Consider the following 27,771-nt stretch of genomic DNA (forward strand, 5'->3'; position numbering starts at 1 on the left):
GATTTCAGGTTTGAATAGCAGAGAAGTAGAGGAAGATTCCATATGCTCTTTTTGTCTTATTTGTTGGGAAAGTGGTCAAAGTAGCTGATTTGTGTCAAAAGTTACATCGTTTACAGTAAATAGAATGATGGAAGTCTGGGAGTTTTTAAACAATGGGGAGCTTTAGAATGTTGAAAAAAGTCCCATTAAAGTGAATGAAGAGGGACAAAAAAAGGACAAAAAGCTTAATAGTTTAAAAAGTATAAAAGATATCACAAAGTTGTATACAAGCACACTATTCCAGACCAGTCAACACGTTTTAAAGTTTGAACGGCGTTTGTAGCTTAAACGGTGTAAGAGGAGTAGCGTGTCAAATAATAATAATAATAATAATAATAATAATAATAATAATAATAATAATAATTATGTCGAAGATTTAAAGTGGGGACTCTTGCTTCGCAAGCCCCACTAATAATGGTCTGATAGTCTCTTCCTTCAGATATTATATTTTACAGACCATTTTTTTTAACAATTCTACACTTCCCTTATGCAATGGACTCAACCACAAATATGACTTGGCATATTATTAGGAAGCCATCAGTGTGTCCTGCTGTCAAATAATACTGTGCAAAGCAAAGCCTGTTTGAAGACATGTCAGATGATTGAGATTTGCAGCTGAATGAAAGGCTTTGCTCTTCAAATTGATTCTGAACGATATGCATTTTTATACAGTAGGTATTGTAACTTTACTGTGTTAATACTCTTTGCATTTGATTGATACAATTAGTTTTATGTGGCTGGAATTAAAATTGAAGGCAGTAATATTAGCATCAGTTTAGCAAAAGCAGCAAAACAGTTTGTGCACCCAGAGTTGTGATTTTAGAGCTTCATTTAAGTGTTCTGTACATTGTCAAGCCAACCCCTCATCGGTTTACCCCCAAATGTATGATTGTTTCAAAATATAGCAGTTTATTTGTAGCTACCTAATTAAATAATGAGACTCTAATTGGAATTAATGCTACCAGGCCTATCATAAGAACATAAGAACATAAGAAAGTTTACAAACCAGAGGAGGCCATTCGACCCATCTTGCTCGTTTGGTTGTTAGTAGCTTATTGATCCCAGAATCTCATCAAGCAGCTTCTTGAAGGATCCCAGGGTGTCAGCTTCAACAACATTACTGGGGAGTTGGTTCCAGTAATGTTGATCAGTTAATACAGTACTGTACTTGATGACAGTGGGTGCAGAGGAAACACTTCATTCGAAAGGCGCTTCAAATTGGAAAAAGACAACTGAAAAATGTAGCGATCACCAGAAAAGCAGCTCACAGATTTCAGTAACTGTGAACTTGTTTAAACCATTTCTGTAAATCAGCTCTTATTTCATCAGCAGTGACTCCTATTAATGTCATTTTTTTTGTATTGGAAGAGATTTTAATGTGATTTGTACTTGATCACATCAGGGAGCTTGAAACGTCTGCGTCCACATCAGATACGCTTACATGTGGTTCATGTATCAGTTCTCATTAAAATAATGTCCAGAGATTTGTACGTCAAATAAATAAACAAACAAACAAATAATAAAGGATTTGTTTTACTCTTTGGCAAATATCGGAAAAATGTGGTGTGGCGGAGTGTCCCGCCCCTATTTATTATTATTTGTATTTTTGTTTGCGGCGCAGTTAAAAGCGCCACGTCTTTTGTTATTGTTTTTTATATTTATAATTTAAAACCCCGTGAGGATGCATGACTGATCAGCTACTGATTATTTAACTAGCTGACAGTCATGCATCCTTACCAAATGTGTGCAGACTGTGGCCGAGGGGTAATAAGATAATTAACAGCTAGTTAACCCCTCGGCCAGAGTATAAGAACCTGCAGCTGTCCGTGCTGCGGGGGTGGAGTGTACAGAGGAGAGTACGGGGAGCGGAGAGAGCGAGAGAGAACGAGGGGGAATAACGACATTTAAAAACTACTGCTAAACAGTATTTGTTTATTCGTTTGACCCTTGTGCCTTTTTGTTTTGTGTTTTGTTGATTGTTTAAATCTTTTGTTTTGTTTATTTGATTTATTAAATACGCTGACTGCTGTTGCGTGCAGCTTCACCCGCCCATCCATTGTTTTGGTTTCAGTTACTTCCTGGTCCGTGACGTCACCACACCTCACCACTGCGAGCCATCCTGCCACATGTGGGCATACAGTATTTCACAAAGTATTGTTCCCATCGGTCTGATAGAAACAAGTTTGCTGGCATTTTACTAAAATATTTTATTTTGAAATGAAAGTCAAACATTTTCCTGAAATTCACAAAAACATACCTGGTACTAGAGTGGTCTTTGTTGGCAGTGCTTGGGTTGTGGGATTTAATTCTGTAAAGATGTAAGAATGTGAAATTATAATTTCTCATCTCTTTCAGTGTCTTTCCAAATGTGTAAATTAATGTAAAGATTAAGGTTTGTAAGCTGCAGAAAAATAAGAGGGGTCTCTAAAGATATTCTTTGAAATATGTCCACATTACGAATTAATGCACAAACAACAAGCAAAAAACCATAAGATCCTGTGAGAATGTTAACAAACCCACCACTCCCTTTATGCAACCACAAATACCATGTGTCATATTACTAAGAAGCCTATCAGTAACAGCATCACAAAAATCTTGCTACACTGACTGCTACACTGTTGTGGTTATTATTTATTTCTTAGCAAACGCCCTTATCCAGGTGGTGGTAAAGTTCAAGTCTTTGCTCAATTTCCCGATCATAGCAGCACCATGCAATTGTGACGAATCTGATGTTATTATGTCTGGACATCGTTGAAGATAATGCTAGATTGAGATTTGCAGCTGAATGAACAGCTTTGCTCTCCAAATTGATTCTGAATGACAGTATGCATTTTTATAGATACTGTAACTTTACTGTGTTAATACTCCTGCATTTGATTGATACAGTGTGTGTGTTGCATTTGTGTGGTTGAACTTTGACTTCAAATTTAAGACAGTAGTATTAGGTTAGGTCTGCATCAGTTTTCCAACAGCAGTAACACAGTTTGTGTAACCATAAGCATACAAGCATGATTTTTATTAGAGCTTCATTTGTTAAGTGTTTTGTATGTTTTCAAGTCGGAACCCTTCACCAGTTTTACTTGCAAAGTGGTATAATGATTGTTTCAAAACACAGCAGTTTATATGTAGCTACCTAATTAAATTGTGAGATTTTTATTGGAATGAATGCTGGCAGGCTTATCACTATTGATTAATTAATACTGTACTTGATGACAGTGGGTGCAAAGGAAACGTTTCGTATAATTGTTTCAACAGCAGTATTTCTGCTAACAAGCGGGAAGCGTGCTCTTGAGGTCAACCAAAGAGGGCCCCTTTCAGACAGACGTACTCTCACTTCACATTCACCAGAAATGTAAAACCCCTAGTCAGCATTCTCAATATAGTTGTTTATCACGCTGACAAACCCTCTTTACCTATAAAGACAACTTATGTCTGGTAAATTCAGTTTCCCATTAACAATATGAACCCTTTCTTAGTTCATCTCTAACCCTACAAGGTCATCTGTTGGGTGTCTCTTATTTTATAAGAGATTGTATCTCAGTTTGAGACACCTGTACACAGGGTAAGATGTGCTGGAATTGTTTATTTAACATTAGTGAAAGACGGGTTAATGTCAGCTACACACGTTTCCTCCCTCCTTGAAGCTTTCTGGACACTGCAAAATAAAAAAAAAATATCTTCCTGCTACTGTCTGCGGTGTAGGGGTTTTAATTTTAGCTCAGAGAAGCAAAAACAAAAATGTAAACAAATCAGGCGAGAAAAGTGATTCCCCACCCCCCCTTAACTGTTGCTGTTTTTGTCCACTGATAACATTGTAAAGAAGCACCTTCATTAAAAAGCTGATATTGTAAGGGCTTGTGAGGTAGCAATGTTCTTACATATGTAAACATTATATTAAATAAGAGGAAGACGTACAGCCAAGCTATTTGACATAGCTTTGAATAGTGACTGGGCTTTTTCTTACATGATGAAGACAGCTTCCCCAAAGCCTCACACTGTCAGTAGTTTCCTTTAAAAGGACCCAAGGCTGTGTCTGCTGAATAACTGCTGTACGCTGCCTACCAGCTTCAGTACGCTGAGAATTCAGCAGAATTCAGAGATATTACTGGAAACACCCTAGACAGCACCCATTATTGGACTGTATGTGAGTTAGTGATACTGCGCCAAAGTGGGGGTCTGTAATTATTTGTAGTAGTGGTAGAATACGGGAATTGTTTATGGTCCTGCTGAATTTGTGACGGGTTAACATTAAAGGATAAAAGGACTGGGGTGTGCATTTCCCTGCTTCAACACTGTTTTTTCTGGAAGCAAGGGGAATTGTGCAGTCATGAAGACAAGCTGCAGACTTCGACTGCTGGGTAAGTCTTAAGACTTTTTAAACTGTGTGTGTATACTAGTTAACTATAACTTTTATATCCGTGTGTGTCAGACTGAATGCAACTGGACAGCTGGCATCGTTGATGAAATACTGTGAAACCTCGGGAGCCGTCCTGGGACCGCTCTCCTTTACAAACATTTAAGAAACTTGGGCACCAGCTGCTGATGCTAAAAAGCACTGGCAGCCAGTCCCAGTACAGTTCGGGTTTACAGTTCTACTTGCAGTGTGTCTTCATTGTTCAGTTCTACTTGCAGTGTGTCTTCATTGTTCAGGTCTACTTGCAGTGTGTCTTCATTGTTCAGTTCTACTTGCAGTGTGTCTTCATTGTTCAGTTCTACTTGCAGTGTGTCTTCATTGTTCAGTTATACTTGCAGTGTGTCTTCATTGTTCAGTTCTACTTGCAGTGTGTCTTCATTGTTCAGTTCTACTTGCAGTGTGTCTTCATTGTTCAGGTCTACTTGCAGTGTGTCTTCATTGTTCAGGTCTACTTGCAGTGTGTCTTCATTGTTCAGTTCTACTTGCAGTGTGTCTTCATTGTTCAGTTCTACTTGCAGTGTGTCTTCATTGTTCAGTTATACTTGCAGTGTGTCTTCATTGTTCAGTTCTACTTGCAGTGTGTCTTCATTGTTCAGTTCTACTTGCAGTGTGTCTTCATTGTTCAGTTCTACTTGCAGTGTGTCTTCATTGTTTTTAGAATTTTGTTCCTCTGGCTAGTAAGAAATCACACTATGCCATTCATAACCAATATAAGTAATAAGTGTGGCAATGTGGTTTGCAGTGCTCAGGTGTAATGGTGATGTGATTAGGAAACAAAAGACAGACAACAAAGTTCACGATCCAAACAGGTTTTATTATTGTAATCCTGGTCTGGCGACCACAAAGAATAATCCCAGACAATACACAGCAATGTGCATTGCACTGTTCCAAAACAACAGGTTACAGTCCTGAAATAATAAGACAAAGTTCGTAATCAATGAAACACAGTAGAACACACACAAAGACACACGTTCACAAGTCCAGAATGATTGTTATTGTGCTCCTGGTGAAAATACAATTTATTTGTGTACAATGGTGCAGTGTTGTCCGGGTTTAAGAACATAAGAACACAAGAAAGTTTATAAACGAGAGGAAGCCATTCAGCCCAGAATCTCATCAAGTAGCTTCTTGAAGGATCCCAGGATGTCAGCTTCAACAACATTACAAGGGAGTTGGTTCCAGACCCTCACAATTCTCTGTTTAAAAAAGTGCCTCCTATTTTATGTTCTGAATGCCCCTTTATCTAATCTCCATTTGTGACCCCTGGTCCTTCTTTCTTTTTTCAACTCGAAAAAGTCCCCTGGGTCGACATTGTCAATACATTTTATAATTTTGAATGCTTGAATCATATCACCGCGTAGTCTTCTTTGTTCAAGACTGAATAGATTCAATTATTTTAGCCTGTCTGCATACGACATGCCTTTTAAACCCGGGGTAATTCTGGTCACTCTTCTTTGCACTCTTTTTAGAGCAGCAATATCCATTTTTGTAACAAGGTCACCAGAACCAAACACAATATTCTAGATGTGGTCTTGCTAATGCATTGTAAAGTTTTAACATTACTTCCCTTGATTTAAATTCAACACTTTTCACAATATATCCGAGCAACTTGTTGGCCTTTTTTATAGCTTCCCCATATTGTCTAGATGAAGACATTTCTGAGTCATAATAAACTCCTAGGTCTTTTTCATAGATTCAATTTCAATTTCAGAATCTCCCATATGATATTTATAATGCACATTTTTATTGCCTGGGTCTCATAAAGTAAACTTGTTAGAGACGATTTTAGGTTAAATGGTAATTAGTTAGCTACTATTGGGTAAGCCTGGGATGTTAGCGGTATATGATTGGATGTATGTTTATGAATGCTTGTTTTATTGCCTGTATACAACTAAACTGTAAAAATAAATCCTTTGTGATCTTCAATGCCGTTGAGGGTCACCCAGTAATGTTTACAGTTTACTGTACCGTGATGCTGTTAGACTTCTGCTTTCTGTGGAATAAACTAATTTTGGCGAGAAACATTACCTACAAGATCTTATTGACTTCTTTGATCACGGTAACATCACCTACAATAAGTCCATTATTTATGTGACTAACAGTTTGTAAAGTTATGAGTGCATTTGTACTGCATTTTTGGCTCCTTTAAATTAGCTTTAAATTATATATTTTTTTAAATGTGCTTTCCCCTGACCTTTTTATGCTGATTTACAAACATTCTGACTTTTTCTTATTGCGATTACCAATAATTTGTGTGTTATCTACTTCATGCTAATATTGGACTCGGCTTTCGCCAAGATAAAATGATATAATAGTGGTGTGGACCAACCACGAGAACACGGCGTTCTGACACTGACCACAGGACAATGTCAGATCGAAAGGTAGTCATCTGTCTGCGTTCTCCAATCTCCTGTCCCAGGCGAGTCTTAGTTCTAATAACCTTTCCTGTTGGTCGCTCTCCTGGATGGGGGATGTTGTTCTCTGTGTGCAGCTTTGCTGATACTGGCGGCGAGCTGTTGATCTGATTACACCGTTCCTCCAATGTTGATGCCAAGCATCGCAGCACCTGGTCATTGTCACGAAATCCGCGTGTTCAGATTTCTTTACGTACTCTTTTTATTTGCTCAGCATACACTCTTATCTCAGGGGAGACGTTAGGAGGACAGAGATGTTATTACTCCTAGCGGGATATAGTTCGTGCTCTGGACCTGCAGTATATTCGGATGACCAATATAGTACCCAAGAAATTGACAGACTCATGTACCTAAAGTGTTTTACGAATAAGAGTATGATCAGTACTCCTTCGGTTTATTAACAGTTAAATATTGGATTGAGTAGCTACAGGCTACTTCATATCCCCAGCTGACAGACGTTCTGGGCAGTCCAGTGTCTTAACAGATATTAACGTTAACACTTTAATACATCTTTATGTATTCGTGCAGCCGGCAGGCCTGGCCACGACCACGACACTAAATACACCCAGTAGCCTCTTTTCAGCACATTCAACAAATGTTCTCCTATCTTCTAAACATAGCGTGAGTCCCTTATAGCAATACATGCAATACATGTGAGATAAAATAATAATTGATTAATGCTTACCCTTTAATATAGATCGTAAAAGGATATGACTGTCTTCACCAGGCAAATTAAACTGAGTTAAATCAGTTCAATTGTGTTTTTGGTTTGCAGAAGATGGACCACCTTACCCTGTCTGGGATGAGTGTGGTACTCCATTGAAATTACTCTGGAGTTAAATAGGTTTTTCGTCTCATTGGAATACATGGGACGCCTCAATTAAATCTAATCATTAATCAGGTGAGACAGCTCTTTATCCCTTTTACAAATAATAGTTTTCAAAAGATCCGGACTAACTTTTCAGAATTAATAGGTGTCATGGACTTCAATAAATTCAAAACTTCACATTTGTTTCAACTCTTATGATCTCATTTCTTTGCTTTCCTCCGAGCCCCTCCTTTATCTGAAAAGTTTAAGTGAACCAAGGTTCCCAGGATCTTGGTTTATAATATAATATAAAAATACTACTGCATGCAAAACACTAATTTTATATGTGTTATTGTGGCAAAGTGCCCCGCCCCTGTGTGCATTTGTGTGATCTGTGTTGTATGTTGGATGTTGCGTGTGTTAATGTTGGTGTATAGATTGGTACACGGGATATAAACGGGTCTGTGTTTCACGTGTGTTTAAAAAGTGTAGATTTGTATTTAGGCACGAGGAGAGCACAAATCACTTCACGTGCTGGTTAAATGTAATATGTGAGCACGGGGTTGCACAGAATTAATTCACGTGCTGGGATTCAAGTGAATAATTAATTTAGTAATTGAATCCCAGCACAACAGTATATATAGAGACACGTAGCATGCAGTCGGGGTTAGGTGTTCAGAGAGTGGAGAACGGGTGAGAGAGAAGGAGTAAAATCGTCAGCGTAATTATAAATATAATAAGTGTATTCTCACCGTGTTTGTTCGTCTCCGTTTCACCTGTGTGTTAGTGTCTAGTCGTTTTGTCTGTCTGTTTATTTTGGCGTGTAGTGCCGTGTCCAGTGTTTTTGTCTGTTCCAACCTTTTATTTTCTGTTCTGTTTATTAAATGCTGAACGCGATCACGCGTTCAGCCTCACCAAAACCCCATCTCTCTGTCGTTTGTGTTCCTGTTTCTGGTCTGACGCCACCCACTCCGGCCGTCTTTGTGACACGTGGTGTCATCGTGGGATAATAGCGCCTCCAAGCGTCAGACCAGGAGAGGGGGTTTTGTGAAAAAAAAAAAAAAAAAAAATAGTAAAGCGAGGATGGGAAGAAAGAGCTGCAGGAAGCAGCAGAAGCAGCAGCAGCAACAACAACAGCTGCAGCCCTCATCCTGCATGCCGGGCTGGGAGGAGGACAGCCACAACGGGGCAGTAGCCACCCCTCTACCCCCACTGCCACCGGGTTCCCCACCGTCCCGGGAAATATGGGACTGGCTGGTGCACCCCGAGGGGAACTTCGCCAGTGACCTCCCCATGGTTATTCACGCACTGCAGATGCGAGATGGGAAACGATGGGAGGACTGGGAGCAACAGCACAACCCGGCATCCGTTCGTGACCTCACCATTGTGGTGCTGGGTTACCTAGCTGCAGACATGGGAGGGATGCCTTCCAGTGAGCAAGAGGGAGAGGAGCAGTCGCTGCCCTCTCCAGTACCTGAGCGGGAGGAGCCTGAGCGTCCACAGCCCGAGTGGGAGGAGCCTGAGCGTCCACAGCCCGAGTGGGAGGAGCCTGAGCGTCCACAGCCCGAGTGGGAGGAGCCTGAGCGTCCACAGCCCGAGTGGGAGGAGCCTGAGCGTCCACAGCCCGAGTGGGAGGAGCCAGAGCGTCCTACGCCTGAGTGGGAGGAACCCGAACGTCCTACGCCTGAGTGGGAGGAACCCGAACGTCCTATGCCTGAGTGGGGGGAACCCGAGTGTCCACAGCCCAAAAGGGAGGAGTCGGGGCGTCCACAGCCCAAAAGGGAGGAGGTCGAGGATGATGGCTGGGAGGTTTTTTTAAAGAACCTCGCAGCAGAGTTATGCCCTGGCTGTGGGGCTTATGGGCACACGTTAGCCATATGCCCCACCCAGTATGAAGAGGAGGAACCAGCGCCCAGACGGGGGGACCGCGAGCATCCAGCGCCCAGACGGGGACCGCGGGAATCCGAAGCCTGAGAGGCAGCTGTTCCCACCTTCACCAGCAGAGGTAGAATGCCTGCTGGTTTCCCCAGCACAACCAGCAGAGGTAGAATGCCTGCTGGTTTCCCCAGCACAACCAGCAGAGGTAGAATGCCTGCTGGTTTCCCCAGCACAACCAGCAGAGGAAGAATGCCTGCTGGTTTCCCCAGCACAACCAGCAGAGGAAGAATGCCTGCTGGTTTCCCCTTCAGAAGCAGAGCCGCACCAGTCCGCTGCAAGAGAGGCAGAGCAGCACCAGTCCCCTGAAAGAGGGGGAGACTACACGCTGCTCCCACCTCCATCGGCAGGAGACTACACGCTGCTCCCACCTTCACCGGCAGGAGCAGAGCAGCCGGAGCTGCCTCTGCCTCCGCCACCTCCACCGGAAGGAGCAGAGCAGCAGGAGCTGCCTCTGCCACTTCCAGGAGCAGAGGAGCAGGAGCTGCCTCTGCCTCCGCCACCTACATCGGCAGGAGCAGAGCAGCCGGAGCTGCCTCTGCCTCCGCCACCTACACCGGCAGGAGCAAAGGAGCAGGAGCTGCCTCTGCCACTTCCAGGAGCAGAGGAGCAGGAGCTGCCTCTGTCACTTCCAGGAGCAGAGGAGCTGCCTCTGCCTCTGCCACTGCCAGAAGCAGAACAGCAGGAGCTGTCTCTGCTTCCCATACCTCCACCACGGGGAGTACGGTGGCCGGAGCCCCAGAAAGGGGAGCTGTCGGCCACGAAGAAGGGGGAGGAGGTCTGGAGACCACCAACCCCAGCAGCAGTTTCGCTGCCGGAGATCGTGGGGGAGGTCAGGAGACCTGCTCCCACTGCAGCAGTTTCGCTGCCGGAGATCGTGGGGGAGGTCTGGAGACCTGCTCCCACTGCAGCAGTTTCGCTGCCGGAGATCGTGGGGGAGGTCCGGAGACCTGCTCCCACTGCAGCAGTTTCGCTGCCAGAGATCGTGGGGGAGGTCCGGAGACCTGCTCCCACTGCAGCAGTTTCGCTGCCGGAGATCGTGGGGGAGGTCCGGAGACCTGCTCCCACTGCAGCTTCTTCGCTGCCGGCAGTACTGTGGTCGGAGCCCCACCAAAGGGAGCTACCGGCTACAAAGAAGGGGGACGAGGTCTGGAGACCACTTTCCCCAGCAGCAGTTTCGCTGCAGGAGTTCTTGTGGCCGGAGCCCCACAGGAGGGAGCTGCCGGCTACGAAGAAGGGGGAGGTCGGGGGACCACCTGCCCCCGCAGCTTTTTCGCTGCAGGACGGGACCAAGGGCCCACTGAAGCCTCCCTTCCCAGCCCGAGACTTTGTTCTGGACTGCTGGGTTTTTAAGGGGGGAGGTGGCCGTTGAGGCCATGTGTGCTGCGCACAAGGGGGGGTATATGTGGCAAAGTGCCCCGCCCCTGTGTGCATTTGTGTGATCTGTGTTGTATGTTGGATGTTGCGTGTGTTAATGTTGGTGTATAGATTGGTACACGGGATATAAACGGGTCTGTGTTTCACGTGTGTTTAAAAAGTGTAGATTTGTATTTAGGCACGAGGAGAGCACAAATCACTTCACGTGCTGGTTAAATGTAATATGTGAGCACGGGGTTGCACAGAATTAATTCACGTGCTGGGATTCAAGTGAATAATTAATTTAGTAATTGAATCCCAGCACAACAGTATATATAGAGACACGTAGCATGCAGTCGGGGTTAGGTGTTCAGAGAGTGGAGAACGGGTGAGAGAGAAGGAGTAAAATCGTCAGCGTAATTATAAATATAATAAGTGTATTCTCACCGTGTTTGTTCGTCTCCGTTTCACCTGTGTGTTAGTGTCTAGTCGTTTTGTCTGTCTGTTTATTTTGGCGTGTAGTGCCGTGTCCAGTGTTTTTGTCTGTTCCAACCTTTTATTTTCTGTTCTGTTTATTAAATGCTGAACGCGATCACGCGTTCAGCCTCACCAAAACCCCATCTCTCTGTCGTTTGTGTTCCTGTTTCTGGTCTGACGCCACCCACTCCGGCCGTCTTTGTGACAGTTATATATGAGAGATGTTCTTAATATGTGACATCATCTTCTAAGTGATTATATTATGCTAAATTAAAGGTATGTGTTTCTTTTAACTTCATGTTGTTTCATCATTTTGTTAATGAGTCAGTTTTGATTCCATATACCATTGTCTAACAGAGTATTTGACAAAAGTTTGTCTCATACAATATTCAAGTCATTTAGTTTCACTAAGTTTAAGTGGTAATAGTTTTCATTACAATTATTTATCCATTAAGAGATGCACTGACCAGGCTCTGACCTGTACCTCTCTGGGAATATGTTACTGCTAGCAGTTTCCACAGTCTCTTGTTTTTTTCCAAGGTCAGAGTCTGTGCAAACACTTTTTTAGATATATGACCTGGCCATTAAGCCATGAGTTGTGCATATTATTTCAAGACATTTACTTATCAGTCATTTACTTATCAAGACATTTACTTATCAGTACTAAACCACTAACTCCATCTATATGACAGCTCTTTATCCCTTTATCCCTGCATTTAATCCTGTACTTCAGAATACTGTAATCTGCCAAGTTTTTAACCTGTAGTACTTTGTATTTAATCACATCCTGATGTAACTATCACTATTTAATCATATCCTGATGTAACTATCACTATTACCTGCTGTATTATTGAATTGTGGTATGTCACACTTGTACTTTGCTTGAATATAAGTTATTGTATTTCTTGCTCTTATTGTATTACTTGTATTGTAACGCTTGAAATGTTTTTGCTTACGATTGTAAGTCGCCCTGGATAAGGGCGTCTGCTAAGAAATAAATAATAATAATAATAATATGAGGCTTGCAGCTCTGCTGAAGTGGAACCCAAGGACATTCCCTCTTTCTAGATAAGAAGAGATGCCCTGGTTTCACTGTAGCAGTTTCAAATCACCACATTATAAGGAATCCATCTACCATCATTAGACAATAGTATAGTGGATTAATAACAAGGTACATTATAGTATATTATTACAAACTTAACACAAAAACATAACACAACACCTTTTAACTTCTATACTTCAATGGATATCATAATGTCTAGAAGTCTTATTGTTCAATAGAAAGAAGAATAAACTTGTACCGTTTTCCCATTTAAGTAAATCGAATACTGCTCCAGGTTTTAATCTTCTTATCACTACAGCAAAGTCGTGAACAAGCAATAATACTTGTCAGTTTTAAATAATATGTTTTCTCATTATAGCAAATACTTAAAACATATTATTAATCTTATGAAATAACTGTTATGAACTATAAACAGTTTCAATTAGCACTGAACCTGTTTCATTATAAGATAATCTTTCAATTAATTTACCTCTGTTTATCAATTGCTATAATATTATTTTGGTGAATCCCTTTTAGGCTTTAAATCCAAATATATGCTAGTATAACTGCATTCAACTAGGCCTGACCCTTTGTTCGTACAAAATCCAGCTGAGACAGGATTTTTTCTCAAGACCTCTGGCTTGTTAGTTAATCTTTTGGTCATAAAGAGTCTCTTCTTATCTTGTGTTTTTCTTGACATAAATTTGTAGATTAACGTTCACTTTTAGCCGGAATGGTGCTTTTTATCAAGCATCATGCTTTCTGAAGATAAGATATACTAGTGGTAAATCGTTCATTATATATATATATATATATATATATATATATATATATATTAAAAATTCTCAGATTGCTAAATGTTCAATTAGAACCATATGTAGACTGACCTATTTCATGGAGCAAGAGAGCCACCTACTTGCGGTACAAGGATACTCTTTCTTTATCCTTCCTAATATCTTTGATACTTCATTTTATAATACATTCCATATTTTAAATTGCCTAGTACATATTCAGCATATCCATATGTTCCCAGCAGGATTCAGCTCCTGTACCAGGTTTCGCTCTTAGTTGTTTCCACAAGAAGTCCCTTGATCCAATGTTTCTCCATCACAGGTGTGGATTTCCATGGCCTGACTTCATTCCTATAAGATACTTGGACACGTTTAGCTGTAAATATTATTTCTTTATATTTCCTTCTGTTCGCACAGAGTCACTTTGCGAGGTACGCCTTCCATCCAGAACACTGAAGGAGGCCAAAACTCACTGTTATTCATATTTTCTGGTATCCAATTACTGTTCTGCCTCACATCATCAGTTGGCAGACACAATACAACTGAATCTGATTCAATTGATGAACCAACAGCTGTAGCTACCGAGATCCTCAATGTCAAAGGATTCAATATTTTATTATATGGAATAACTAGTTCAGTGTCACCTGCGACATCATGACACCAAGTGAAGTGACCCTGGCTCAGAGCAACCTTACATCCTATAAGAATGTGCTTCAAGGACATGCAGAGTTCTCTCCTACCCACACATTCAGGTTCTGCAGTGATGGAAGAACATATGTGGACGTCCACAGATCTCACCAGCCAATCTTATGCTGTTCCACATTCTCCCATCTCATGCATTGACGAAAATCAGTCTGTGGCACGGCAGGATCCTGCCTGTAAATAATATTGTTTTGTGGTGTTTTTGTGGTGGTTGGCAGGGATGGGGTAAATTTCCTATCCCTGACAAAATGCATGTGAGAATGTGGCTGGAGCTAATTTGAAGAATTGATGATAATTAGGCTCCAGCCACATGGTATAAAAAAGGGCGAAAAGGCCTTTGTTTGGTGGAGGGAGTTGGTGAGTTAACAGTGTCTGTAGTGTTGGTTTGATAAAGTTCAGTGGAGGCTCTGCCCAACCTGAACAGTTTTGTTATTTATTTAAACCTTTGTTTTATTTAGTTTTTATTTTGTGTTATTTTGTTTATTATAACGCGCAGTCGCACTTAATCTGCAGCTTCCTTGTTTCTGAGTCTCTGTCGCTGCCGATACCACCTGTGCCCCGCAACGCTACCCTGTCACACAGCCTTTGCATCTTTTCCTCTGATTACCCATTTTGAGGCCCTAATAATGACTTCCATTGCCATAGTACAGTGTAGAAATGGTGCAACCTGCCATGATGCCAACTCTGAGAAACTGCCAAGTAGTGGTAATCTCTGGAGTTTTCACTAACCCTGTTATAGTACTGGGTACACTATAGAACTCAGAGGCAGCCAAAAGGTGCTTAGGAAGCACTGAACCATATGCAATAGCTGAATTCAGGAATGTTGTTGTGACAGGATAGCCGGGTGTCTAAGGTGGTCAGGAGGTATGAAGGAGAGTAACTGCGGGTTTAAGCGCTGGGGCGTGCATTTATTTTACACAAATAAATCAAGAAAAACACTGTTCACAGAGCAAAATAAAAAGGGTTAACAAAACAAGTCAACAACACCATGAGCAAACACAGAAACAAAATAACAGACTCAAGGGCCAAAATAAAGGTTCAAACAAAAGACTAGACAGCTGTAGGCTGGGCATTCGCCTTCACTACAATGTTTCAATATAATAACAGCAAACACTTACAGTGTACACTCACCCAACTCCCTCCTCCCATCCAAAGGATTTTCCCCTTCTCAAATACCATGTAGCTGGAGCTTAATTAACCATTAATCATTCAATTAAGACTCCAGCCACAGTCTCACATGTATTTGGCAGGGATAGGAAATTAACCCCATCCCTGCCAACCACCACCAACATACAAACCACTAATTAAATCGGTGGATAGCCAATAAACACCGGAAAACGTCGGAAAAACTGTGGAAATGGTTAATCTATTCACAATGACTTTACCCTTTTCACATTTAAAAAAATAAAACCCACTACAAAAATAATAATAAATACATTTCCCTGTGCTGCTGGGCAATGTCCCGCCTTCCTGACTTGTATCTATCATTGATTAGTTCTGAATACTTTAAACCCGCCCCAACTACTGAGTGACAGCACATTCCTACATTTCTATTGGAGACTCCACTTGCGAGATTACAGTCAGGATGGAGGCTTGTTAGCGGGATTTAAAGCTGTATTACAGTTAAGACATGGAGGATTTGAAACAGAATAGTGGCGAAAAGTACAAAAATGCCTACACACAAAAACTCCAGAAGAATGTGCTCGTGACCATCGGGATTTTGTTGTGGAAAACAGCAAAGGAAAGAAGGTACAACTTAAGTGTGCAAGTACTGTTGAGGTACTATACATATTTTGACACACACACAAAAAAAACGAGACACGAAAAAAACGATTTACATAAAATTCGAAAATAGCTGAAAATAAGCACCGAAAAATTCAATTAATAAAACCCGAAAATCAGAAGCCCTAATTATAATACAATATTTACAAGCAGGGCCCTGCCCTGTCACATATACCCCCCCCCCCTTGTGTGCAGCACACATGGCCCCAACGGCCACATCCCCCCTCCCTTAAAACACAACCACCCTCCCTCAAGTCCCCTACTGTCCTTCTAACATTCTTGAGGGAGGGTTGGTCCACAGTCCAACACCTTCAAGATGGGACCGAGACCCAGCAACAGATGACCCAGGTGCAGTGAATGGGGCTTCGGGAGCGCAGGCAGGTGCAGTCAGCTGCAGCCCCAGGCAGAGGTGTGAGCCAAGGTTGGTCGCCTGGTGGTGCCGCAACCTGTGAGTCAGGCCCAGTGACCATACGTCCAGACACGAAGATTGGGTGACTAGGAGCCCATGTTGAGGGATCCAACCCCCAGGCTGTGGCACAGGGGGTGGTGGTCCGGGCTGTGGTGGGTTAGGTATCCTCACCTCCCCCCACTTTTCTGTAGCCAGCAGCTCCCTTTTCTTGGACTCCGGCCACAGAATTTCCGGCAGTGAAACTGACTCTTGTCGAAACACACATCCCCGGGCGATGATGTGCAGGCATCCCCAGGCGATGACAAACTGGCCTCCCCGGGTGCTGGCAAACTGGCCTCCCTGGGCAACGGCGAGCAGGACTCCCAGAGCGACTGTGAGCTGACCTCCCTGGGCGATGCAGGCTTGCAGCCCTATGCAGTGCAGGACAGGGCAGGAGCAGCTCCTCTGGCGGTAGAGGCGGAAGAAGCAGGTAATCTTCCTCCGGTGGTGGAGGTGGTAACAGCGGGTAGTCTCCCTCTTGTGGTAGATGCAGGAGCAACAGGTAGTCTCCTTCTAGCGATGGATGCAGGAGTGGCAGGTAGTCTCCCTCTTATGGTGGAGGTGGGAGCAGTGGGTAGTCTTCCCCTGGAGGTGGAGGCAGGAGCAGTGGGTAAGTCTCCTAATTATATTTAGGAGCAGCAGTGTGGAGTAATGGTTAAGGCCCTGGACTCTTGACTGGAGAGTCGTGGGTTCAATCCCAGGTGGGGGACACTGCTGCTGTACCCTTGAGCAAGGTACTTTACCTAGATTGCTCCAGTAAAAACCCAACTGTATAAATGGGTAATTGTATATAAAAAATAATGTGACATCTTGTAACAATTGTAAGTCGCCTTGGATAAGGTCATCTGTTAATAATAATCATAATAATAATAATAATAATAATAATAATTGAATGCGGCAAGGTATGGAGCAGTTTAGTGCAGGTACAGCTGATGCAAAACTGGTACAATTGGGTGCTATAAAGTCCAGTATAGTCGAGAGTTGAGGTTTACAGATGCTGTCTGAACAGGTGTCTTGAGGAGGCCACCGGAAGCTGGTCAGGGACTGAGCAGTCCTGATATCCATGGGTAGGTCATTCCACCACTGAGGGGCAAGGGTGGAGAAGGAGTGGGCTCTGGAGGTTCTTAGTGGATGAGGAGGGAGAGAGGGGGTGGATTCAAGTAGAATAGAGATAGAGAGATCAGCAGTGGGGGAGGATGAGGGGGGAGAAAAGGAGGTATGATTTGGAGAAGTTGAGTTTGAGATTATGTGAGTGCATCCAGGAGCAGATGGCCAAGAGACAGGTAGAGATACGGGAGGAAATGTCAGAGCTAGAGGTGGGAAAAGAGAGGAAGATCTGGGCATCATCAGCATAGAATGATACGAGAAGCCATGGGAGGAGATGAGGGGACCCAGGGAGCGGGTGTAGAGAGAAAACAGAAGGGGTCCCAGGACTGAGCCTTGGGAGACACCTGCCGAAAGAGAGCAAGAGGCGGAGGGTGAGCCATGCCAGGACACCCGGTTACGTGCGCTCGGAGAGGTAGGAGGAGAACCAGGCAAGAGCAGTGCCGGAGTGTCCCAGGTCGCAAGGGAGGACAGGACAACAGAGTGGTCAACTGGTCACCCTACTGCAATTTATAATTAAATACGACAAATAAACATATAGAGTAATACACTTTTTAGTGAAAGGCTCATCAACAACACCAGCCATCATGACACTTCGCCAGTAAAACCGGTCGCACAGGCGCACGCACCAAGAAAAACACATGACGCATACCGCATCATTTGACTGCAGGTTAATGTGATTGGATAGCCACATAGATGTAGTGCAAACAACTCACTCAAACAACACGCCCTAAACCAGTAGAGTATTCTGTTGCACCGCGAGACAGTACAGCAGCCACATATACAATATTTCCTAACGAGAAAATAAAATTTTCACATTTCACGCCTGGGTTTTCAACGTTTACTCTAAAAATCGGGACAAATGGCGGCCCGACAGTACCTCGATCGGGACGCAGGACAAAGCCCCTAATATCGGGACAACTGGTCACCCTACTTACAAGTGTGTGAGAAGTGCAATTTATAAATAAATACAACAAATAAACAATACAGGCTACAGTGCAAAAGCAAACGCTGCTGAAAGCTGCTGAGGTACAGAGGCGTTTTCAGCATAGACTTACATGCCCGGAAGTAGTATATTCATTTTTCTGTTACTGTTTGAAAAAATTAGTTTTTCATGTTTTGTAGTCATGCTGTATATGCGCTCATTTTGAAAATAAATCCTTGTATGTTTATTTTTTCATTTAAATACTGTGTTTCTGTGGTCCAAATGTTTGATGTGATGTTCATGAATAAAACTTTTGAGTTGTATCCATAGTTTGTCTTTCATAAGAACATAAGGAGAACATAAGAAAGTTTACAAACGAGAGGAGGCCATTCAGCCCATCTTGCTCGTTTGGTTGTTAGTAGCTTATTGATCCCAGAATCTCATCAAGCAGCTTCTTGAAGGATCCCAGGGTGTCAGCTTCAACAACATTACTGGGGAGTTGGTTCCACACCCTCACAATTCTCTGTGTAAAAAAGTGCCTCCTATTTTCTGTTCTGAATGCCCCTTTATCTAATTTCCATTTGTGACCCCTGGTCCTTGTTTATTTTTTCAGGTCGAAAAAGTCCCCTGTGTCGACATTGTCAATACCTTCATTTTCATATTGATGCAGTTTAAAAATGTATCTGTCAAAATGACCCGTGTGGTGGTTCTAGGTAGATCGAAAATCCGGCGGTTTTAGTTTTAAACAAATGAAAACAACAGTGAAACAAAACCAAACACTTTGAGGGACATCCTACAGCCCATTGTGCCGTAGTTCTTCACCAGAGTCTCAACCAGCTCCACATAGTTTTCGGCCTTGTGATTGCCCAGGAAGCCCCGAACCACTGCGACAAAGCTGTTCCAAGCCGCTTTCTCCTTACTAGTGAGCTTCTTGGGGAATTCATTGCACTCCAGGATCTTCTTTATCTGTGGTCCGACAAAGACACCGGCTTTGACCTTTGCCTCAGACAGCTTAGGGAAGAAGTCTTGAAGGTACTTGAAGGCTGCCGACTCCTTATCACAGAGAACTCGGTCCGCTGTGGCCAGTCCCGCCTGTGGTAGTGCGCCTTGGTGTCCCTGCTGTCCCAAAGGCAAAGATAGCAGGGAAACTTGGTAAAACCGCCTTGGAGACCCATCAGGAATGCCACCATTTTGATGTCTCCTATAACCTTGATGCCATCTCAGAAAAATGCAGATATGTATCCACTTAGGCAGCTGGAACTAAACTGAACTAGTGGGCTTAAGGTTCCTGTATTTATACTACTATTTATATTACTGGAAAGTTCTAGAAAGTTCTAGAAGTTACTCAGCACTGAATCTATCTGGAATGTTCTGGAAAATAGGTAAATTTCAAAATATCACTGTCCTGGTCACAAAAGCAAAGTTTGTGGGGAATAATAGCCATTTTCAATACTTTTGAGGCATAAGCAATTAGGAAATAACACTTACTACCCAGGAACCAAAAAAAAAAAAGAAAAAATGTTACACGGTGTAATCCACCACTGTACAAGAAAAAGAAAGATGATGCTGCAGATTTCAACATTCCTGTTAACACTTTATCAACCAATTTGAAAAACTGGGATCGATTAAGGCCTATGAACAGCAAACTGGATGCAAGTCGTCAATGTGCCCGGTTTGCTCAATAACCTGATGCTGAGGACAAAATGTATACTTTTTAAACGTTCACTTACAACTGGATTTCCACTAAGATACAAAGTGCTTTTAAATGTATAATACTTTTCATTGCTCTGTGATTGATTCAAGTGTTACTGTAACTTCAATAAAAACCGACAGTGTGTATTTGTCTTAGACTCCTATTAGTATTATTGATAATACACTTTTTTTTTTAGTATGTCTAAACGTGCTTTCCATTTCCTTGTCTTCAGGTATCATTGTGGGATTGCTGCTCTGGTGCTGTTCCTTGGCAGACAGTTCTTGTGAAGCTGGATTCACCTTGTTAAATGGTTCATGTACTGGTAAGTTACAATGAAGAACGTTCCAAACATTTGATTCTTGTTTTCACCGGTGGGGGAGTGTGGCCAGCACAGTTGAAATGTCACCACATCACGAGATTTCATTGGAATCAAGAAATACAGAAAATGAGCTGGCAACTTGGATTCTACAAGATAAATTTAGAGAGCATATGAAATGGAAAATCTGACAAATTTCCTGTTTCAGGAGGAAGGAAATTAACTGTGCACACCCCTGGTGGTCACCCCAGGCTTGTTAAGAGACTCTCAAAGGTGAAATATACTAGTAACTTTTAAACATATAAAATATCCAAGAGTGCTGAAACAGTACAAAAACAAAACAGATAATAATGGGGTGATAACCTGATTAAAGATAATCTGAGAGTATATTTAGTATTCCTTTCATTTTGAGTTATGTTTAATACAGAACCAAGTACGAGCTGCTATTTATTACAAAAAGCACACTTTAGAGTTGGTTTACCTGTATTTTATTGATAGGGCATAATTCATGGATTTTATCCAAAGATTCCATTTAAAAACAACAAGCAAAACACCAAAAAGGTTTATTACAGTGGTTGGATGGAAAGTGTATTTGAAAGCATTGGTCAGCAACTCAATGTATTTTCATTGTAGATATTAATGAGTGTGAAGGAAATAGAAGACTCTGTGGCAAGCACGCGGACTGCATCAATCTACCTGGCTCCTTCAGGTGTAACTGCCATCCTGGATACATGCAGTACCATGAGAAAGATACATGTGATGGTAAGAGGCTCAATTTGACATGGGGCAAGAAGTGAGAACGCTGTCCTTTTTAAAAGTGTTCCACAGTAAACACAGAGCAGCGTGTAATAAAGCATAGTGGAAACATGGTAAAGCATTGGTAAGTATTTTATAGCGCAGAGACAGAGGTATGGTAAAGCATATTAAAAAGAAAAAAAAACATGGTCAAAATGGAGAATTACTGTGCAAATGTACCATGGTCAATTATAATAAGGACAAACAAACTTAGAGAAAAAAATAGGTTCAACAGAAATCTTTTTTAATTTACAAAAAAATAATAATAATAATAATTAAGCAACACGTCTCCTGTTGTGCATCCCAGCTGCTTCCATAAAGGCACACATGCACTCACAAACCAGTGACAAGGCTCTCCCCATCACAGACACCCCCTATTACTGGAAATCAACATACAGCTTAGTATACTACAACAATCTTGGATTTAAAGAAAAAAAAAAAAAAAAACACCAAAATAACTAAATGTATTGCTAACAGTGGTGCAAATAAGTATTGACACCCTCCATTAAAGAGATATTATTGACATATTCCTAATATTTCATGTGTTACCTGATTAATAGCCTCTTGTGTGTTGTTTCTGCTGTGGTGATCATTTGCCCTGCTTATGATTCTGCGAAAATTTGCTTCCCCAGCCCCACTCCATCACAGCTTTGAGGAGCCTTTTCAGAAGCATTTTTTGCTTGAATACTTAGCAAGCATTGTAGATACCCTTATTATTATTATTATTTGTTTATTTAGTAGACGCCTTTATCCAAGGCAACTTACAGAGACTAGGGTGTGTGAACTATGCATCAGCTGCAGTCACTTACAACTATGTCTCACCCAAAAGACAGAGCACAAGGCGGTTAAGTGACTTGCTCAGGGTCACACACAGTGAATCAGTGGCTGAGTTGGGATTTGAACTGGGGACCTCCTGGTTACAAGCCCTTTTCTTTAACCACTGGACCACACTGGGATATGCACTGATTTCAGTCGTCACTGCTTTCCCAATGTAATACTCTCCATTTACCATAGTTAGCCATGGTTTGCCATGTTATGCTATGCATTTACCATAGTTAGCCATGGTTTGCCATGTTATGCTATGCATTTACCATAGTTAGCCATGGTTTGCCATGTTATGCTATGCATTTACCATAGTTAGCCATGGTTTGCCATGTTATGCTATGCATTTACCATAGTTAGCCATGGTTTGCCATGTTATGCTATGCATTTACCATAGTTAGCCATGGTTTGTCATGTTTTCTAAAAAGCTTTACCATACCCTCTGGGCTTTACAATGCTTACCATTGTGAGGTATATTTTAAGATTTAATTTGAAATTTTCAGGGGTAAATTAAATTTGAACACAGTTATAAGTATTTCAATTGATTATTATATCTTAATAAAAAGCAGTGTTCAGACAAAAATAAACAGACACATCTTTGAACAGTAAAAAAAACACATTTTGTTTATTTAGAAATTACAGAATTCAATCAAATATGAGCATTGTCAGAACTCTGGCACAGTACAAACATGTGTTACTTCTGAAGCAAGGTGATTTCGTAACCACAGCTTAGCAGTTTTGAAGAAAGTTGCCCTTTGTCTTTAATAGATACAGGGTTCTTTTTCCAGCAGTTACTGGTTTTATTTCTAGTTTAAGTTGCAATGTTCCTTAACATACTAAATATATGTCAGTATGCTTTAAACAATTGTCTTTAAAACTTCATAATTTATTAAAGGTAATTTCGTTTTTGTCAATTAATCTAATAATGCTTTTCATATCCCAAGCTTACAATGTTTTTTAAATATAACCATTCATATATATATATATATATATATATATATATATATATATATATATATATTAAAGCTCTGTATTCTTGTCTCAATATTACATCTATTTTAGCACCAGTTCAATACAAACTCCATCTTCCACCAGATAGTGCTGGTGTCCTTAATTCTAAAAACCTTCACTGGAATTTTAAATTATCCTTTGATGTTCTGATGTCTTCTGATCTCTAGACAGAAAAGCATTTTAACTGTCACCTTGTGAATATAGTTGACTCATGCATTCCCCTAGCACTGGCTGCAGAACCATCTGTTTTGATTATAATTAGGGCTTCTGATTTTCAGTTTTAACCCATAAAAATCAGTAAAACAAAACAAAACAAAAAATGAAATCAGTAATATACCATAAACATCTGAAAAACACTGGAAATGGTTACTTCACTTTACCGTTTTTCCAGCAACAATGAAATACAGTAACCTACAGAAAAACTATCAGTGCAGTTGGGCAATGTCCCTCCTTCCTGACTTGTATCTCGCATTGATTAGTTCTGAATACTTTAAACCCACCCCAACTACTGAGTGGCAGCACATTCCTACATGTTTTATTGGAGGATTGTAACACGCTTGTGAAGTTTAAAATGAGATGTTCTTGCTCGCCAGATTTTAAGCTACATTACAGTACAACGATAGGGAGTATTTACACCCTCATGGAATTTAAAACAGAATTGCAAATTGTGACAATTTAAACAAATGCCTAAACACACAAAACCCCAGAAGAATATGACTGTGACCATAAGGAGTTCATTGCTGAAGACAGCAAAGGAAAGAAGGTACATTGAAGTGTGTGCAGGTACTGTTGAGTTAATAGATATTGTGATAGAAAACAAAAATGGAAATTAACCAAAAACAATAAATTTCATACACAGTATATAAAAAGCAAAAGCCCTGAAAAAAAAAAAAAAAAGATTTCCATAAAACTCGAAACTAGCTAAAAATAAGCACAGAAAAATGAAATTAGTAAAAGTCAAAAAGCAGAAGCCCTAATTCTAATCAGTATTTTGTTTATCAAAGTGTGAAGTCTGGCCTGGCCTGGCTTCTTTGAAGTAATGCGTTGCATGGAAGTATAAACAATTGTTTGTTTGAAGCTTGGTAGTTAATAGTCCATCGGTGGGGGTTCTCCTAGACAGAATGTCTGCATGAATTGTAATCCTCATGGGAAGGATACAATAAATGTGCCTGATATAAACACTTTTAGGATGGGCTTATACATTTAAACATATTATACATTGCTATTTCATCCACACCATGCTTTCACTATGCTTTATTACACTTCGCTATGCTTTCATCATCTCTCAAGGTAATGATCTTGTGTTTCTTTGCTTGATGTTTATGCTTTAATTTGTAATGTGCACATATTTCAAAGAGTAATTTTAGAAACCCCTCTGTGGAAGGGTGGTGGGTAATTCACTGACTCAGAGACAGACAGGTGTATTTGGAGTCACCACACAGGTGCCCAGTTTTATTTTCGTTTCAATACTTGGGGTTCTGCCCAAAGGTTCCCCGCTCTCCCTATTTCTCTCTATCAGGAGGCTCCTTTCTCTCCGCTGATCCACGCTCCCGACCAGCACTTTCCGCACATCCAGCGCGTCTAAAAAGGCAGACCTGAGGAAACAGCAGAGCATTATCTTATAGGGCCAACAATCTCCCCAAGACCCGCCTCCCAGCCATTCAGAGAGAGGGAAAGTCCACACACCCACTCTCCCACCTCCCCGTGTCACAGCCATGACTGACAGGCGGTTGTTGGATGACTGCCGCCCCCCTCCTGCAGCACTGTGAACACGCCAGCAGAGTCAGCACAGATCTCTCCCCTATCACATACCCTCCTCCTCAGAATGGCACCACCGGTCCATTCGAAAATCTTACAACCCCATGCCTTCCCGAGAGAAAAAATCTGCGTTTTGATGCTGTTTCCCTGCTCGGTGGACTACCCTGAAGGCATAGGGTTGCAAGGCCAAGTACTGCTGGCCCCCTCCTGCAGCACTGTGAACACGCCAGCAGAGTCAGCATAGCTCTCTCCCCTATCACACCCTCTTATTTTTTTTAATTTGTAATGTGCACATATTTCAAAGAGTAATTTTAGAAACCCCTCTTATTTTTTAATTTGTAATGTGCACATATTTCAAAGAGTAATTTTAGATACCCCTCTTATTTTTTAAATTTGTAATGTGCACATATTTCAAAGAGTAATTTTAGAAACCCCTCTTTTTTTTTGTAGCTTACAAACCTTGCTTTATTCCTTTTCATGTTAGGAAACCCATTTAAAAGGATGATAAATTGAAATGTCCCTTTCTTACATCTTTACAGAATTAGATACTGCAACCAAAGCACCAAAGACCACTCCAGTACCAGGTATGTTTTTGAGCATTTCAAAAAAAATTTCACCACTTTTCCAATTGTTATACTATGCATTTACCATACTATGACTACGACTATGACTAATAATAATAATAATAATAATAATAATAATAATACTTTATTTAGAGAGTGCCTTTCATTACGCAGGGTTCAAGGTACTACACACAAGTTCACAATTAGAAAGACAGATATTAAAACCACTAAGACAAAATCACAAAAATAAAAAAAACACATAAAAAAAAAATAGAACAGTTAAAATAACCATGTCAAAATAAAACCAGAAGGCTAAATAATAAAGATGAGTCTTAAGCCTTGATTTAAAAGTAGCAACGTGGGTGAACTTCTGATATGCTCTGGTAGAGAGTTTCATAGTTGTGGAGCCCGAACACAAAAAGCAACCTCTCCTTTCTTCCTAAGTTTTACCCTCGGAGTGCAGAGCAGCCCACTATCAGCTGACCCCAATGCACGCAGAGGCCAATAGGAGACAATAACTCTGACAAGTAAACTAGTGCCATTGCATTTAGTGCTTTAAACATAAGTAATAGAATTTTTAAATTAATTTCACTGGAAGCCAGTGCAGAGATGCCAGCACAGGAGTTATATGTGCTCTCTTTTTTTGTTCTGGTGAGAACCCTTGCTGCTGAATTCTGCACAAGCTGTAGCTGTGACAAGGCTTAGCTAGTTAGCCCAGCAAGCAGGGCGTTACAGTATCCAGTCTAGATGAAATACAGGCATGGACTACTTTCTCGGCATCAGAGAATAACAGAAATGATCTAATTTTGACAATATCTCTTAGATGATGAAAAGACACCTTTGTAATCCTTTTAATATGCGACTCAAAACTTAAAGCAGAGTCAAAGATAACACCCAGATTTCTCACCTCTGATTTTAAATTCGGAGTTAAGTCACCCAAGTCTATTTTTGACAAGTCATGTTGTTGCGGAGAACCTATTACTAGAGTTTAACTGCAGGAAATTTTGTAACCTCCAAATTTTGATGTCAATAATACACTCCAGTAAGACTGATGTAATAATGTCACCAGGTTTCACAGAGATATAACTGTGTATCATCAGCATAGCAGTGTCACGTTGTCAATTTGTCCAGAACCAAATACTGCAGAAGGATCATATCCTAGCCGTTAATCACAATTTTACCCATAACCTTAAACTTATTCCTAACTAACAGAGCATTTAGCACCGGATGAATCAACAAACTGCACACGTGCAACTGTCTCCTTGGGGTTAGTTACCAATGAAGTCACACAGGACAGTGTGAAGATGAAGCTAATAGTAATATTGCATGAAATATTAATATTTTACAATGTTTTTTAACCACTGCTGTGCAGTATAAGGATGCTTGGTAGCATAGCGGTACACTAGACTTTCACCTCTGGAAAACTGACTGCCCAATGAGAGTATTGGGAATGGAAATACAAAGTGGATACTAACTGAAATTTCAAATGCGTTTTCATGCAGCCATTGATGAGTGCTCCCAAACCCCCTGGCTCTGTGGTCCGAATGCACATTCGGATCACATGTATTATTTATTATTTATTTCTTAGCAGACGCCCTTATCCAGGGCGACTTACAGTCGTAAACATATACATTTCAAGAATCACAGTACAAGTATTAATACAATTAAGAGCAAGAAGTATATTACAAAATACGAATCAATATCGTACCAACACTGTCGGCAGCTACACCTGCTCCTGTAATCCTGGATTCTTTCCTAATACTGGATAGAGATGGATACTCAATCAAACACGATGTGAAAGTATGTAAATAGAAGACACCTTTCACTGGAGTTTACTAGAGCAGAATACGCTTCCCACTAGGGCTGTGTTCAAAGGTTTGATGGTTCGTTCTCTAGCCAGTAATTCGAAGGTAGTTCTAAACCTTGAAGATTCAACAGGAGGCATTCACACACTGTCAGATGTTTTTTCTTTTTTTCTTTGTTAGACAATGTGCTACTCGTGCTGACTTTAACACTAGAACTGCTGAGATTTAGGTTTGTGCCAATTGTTTGTTCAGTGTTTTGTTTTCTGTTTAAACCTTTTTTATTTTATAATAAACTGGCACAAGCATTACCGCAGCACTTTCATCACCGCAGCGCTTTCATTATCGCAGCACAGTTGTCTGTGTCCACTGGTTTCCTGTTCTGACATCACAATATGCTAAAGTCACAGCACAGAGCACGGGTTTCAGAAAGATACAAGACAGAAAAAAGAGAAAAAGAGAAATCGTGTTTATCTACAGTTTCTAAAAATATGTTCAGCCACTCTGAAGTATTTTGTTGAGCTTTGCTTCGTTTTGGAGAAAATTTGCATTTATTTTCAACAGACTAGAGAGGGACCAGGGAATAAATGTTATAAAGTTACATCGGGGTACCCTGTATTGTGCAAAAAACATTGCAAGCAATAAAGTGTAAGTATTAATAAATCATGATTTTATAAAGGTTGCAACCCTACTTTTTCAGTTAAAAAATAAATTTGCAAGAGCTGCATTCGAGAACCAGCAATATCTGTGTGAGCCTGCCTTCATTTCCACACA

At 41.1% G+C, this 27,771-nt stretch overlaps 1 protein-coding gene across 3 annotated transcripts in view; it reads left to right on the forward strand.

Annotated features, from left to right (window-relative positions):
* Window positions 1–4,017: 4,017 nt before the first annotated feature.
* LOC117965611 (adhesion G protein-coupled receptor E1-like) overlaps window positions 4,018–27,771 on the forward strand; it is a 56,962-nt gene continuing 33,208 nt past the window's right edge. Inside the window, exons 1-4 of one of the 3 annotated variants that reach the window (XM_059007024.1) lie at window positions 4,018–4,397; window positions 20,163–20,252; window positions 20,880–21,008; window positions 25,172–25,216. In XM_059007024.1, the coding sequence (XP_058863007.1) occupies window positions 4,367–4,397; window positions 20,163–20,252; window positions 20,880–21,008; window positions 25,172–25,216 (295 nt within the window). In that variant the 5' untranslated portion in view covers window positions 4,018–4,366. The remainder of the gene's footprint in view (window positions 4,398–20,162; window positions 20,253–20,879; window positions 21,009–25,171; window positions 25,217–27,771) is intronic. The other 2 variants (XM_059007023.1, XM_059007025.1) reach the window with 2 other exon arrangements.

The sequence above is a fragment of the Acipenser ruthenus genome, chromosome 34 (assembly GCF_902713425.1).
Source record: "Acipenser ruthenus chromosome 34, fAciRut3.2 maternal haplotype, whole genome shotgun sequence".
Classification (NCBI taxonomy): domain Eukaryota; kingdom Metazoa; phylum Chordata; class Actinopteri; order Acipenseriformes; family Acipenseridae; genus Acipenser; species Acipenser ruthenus.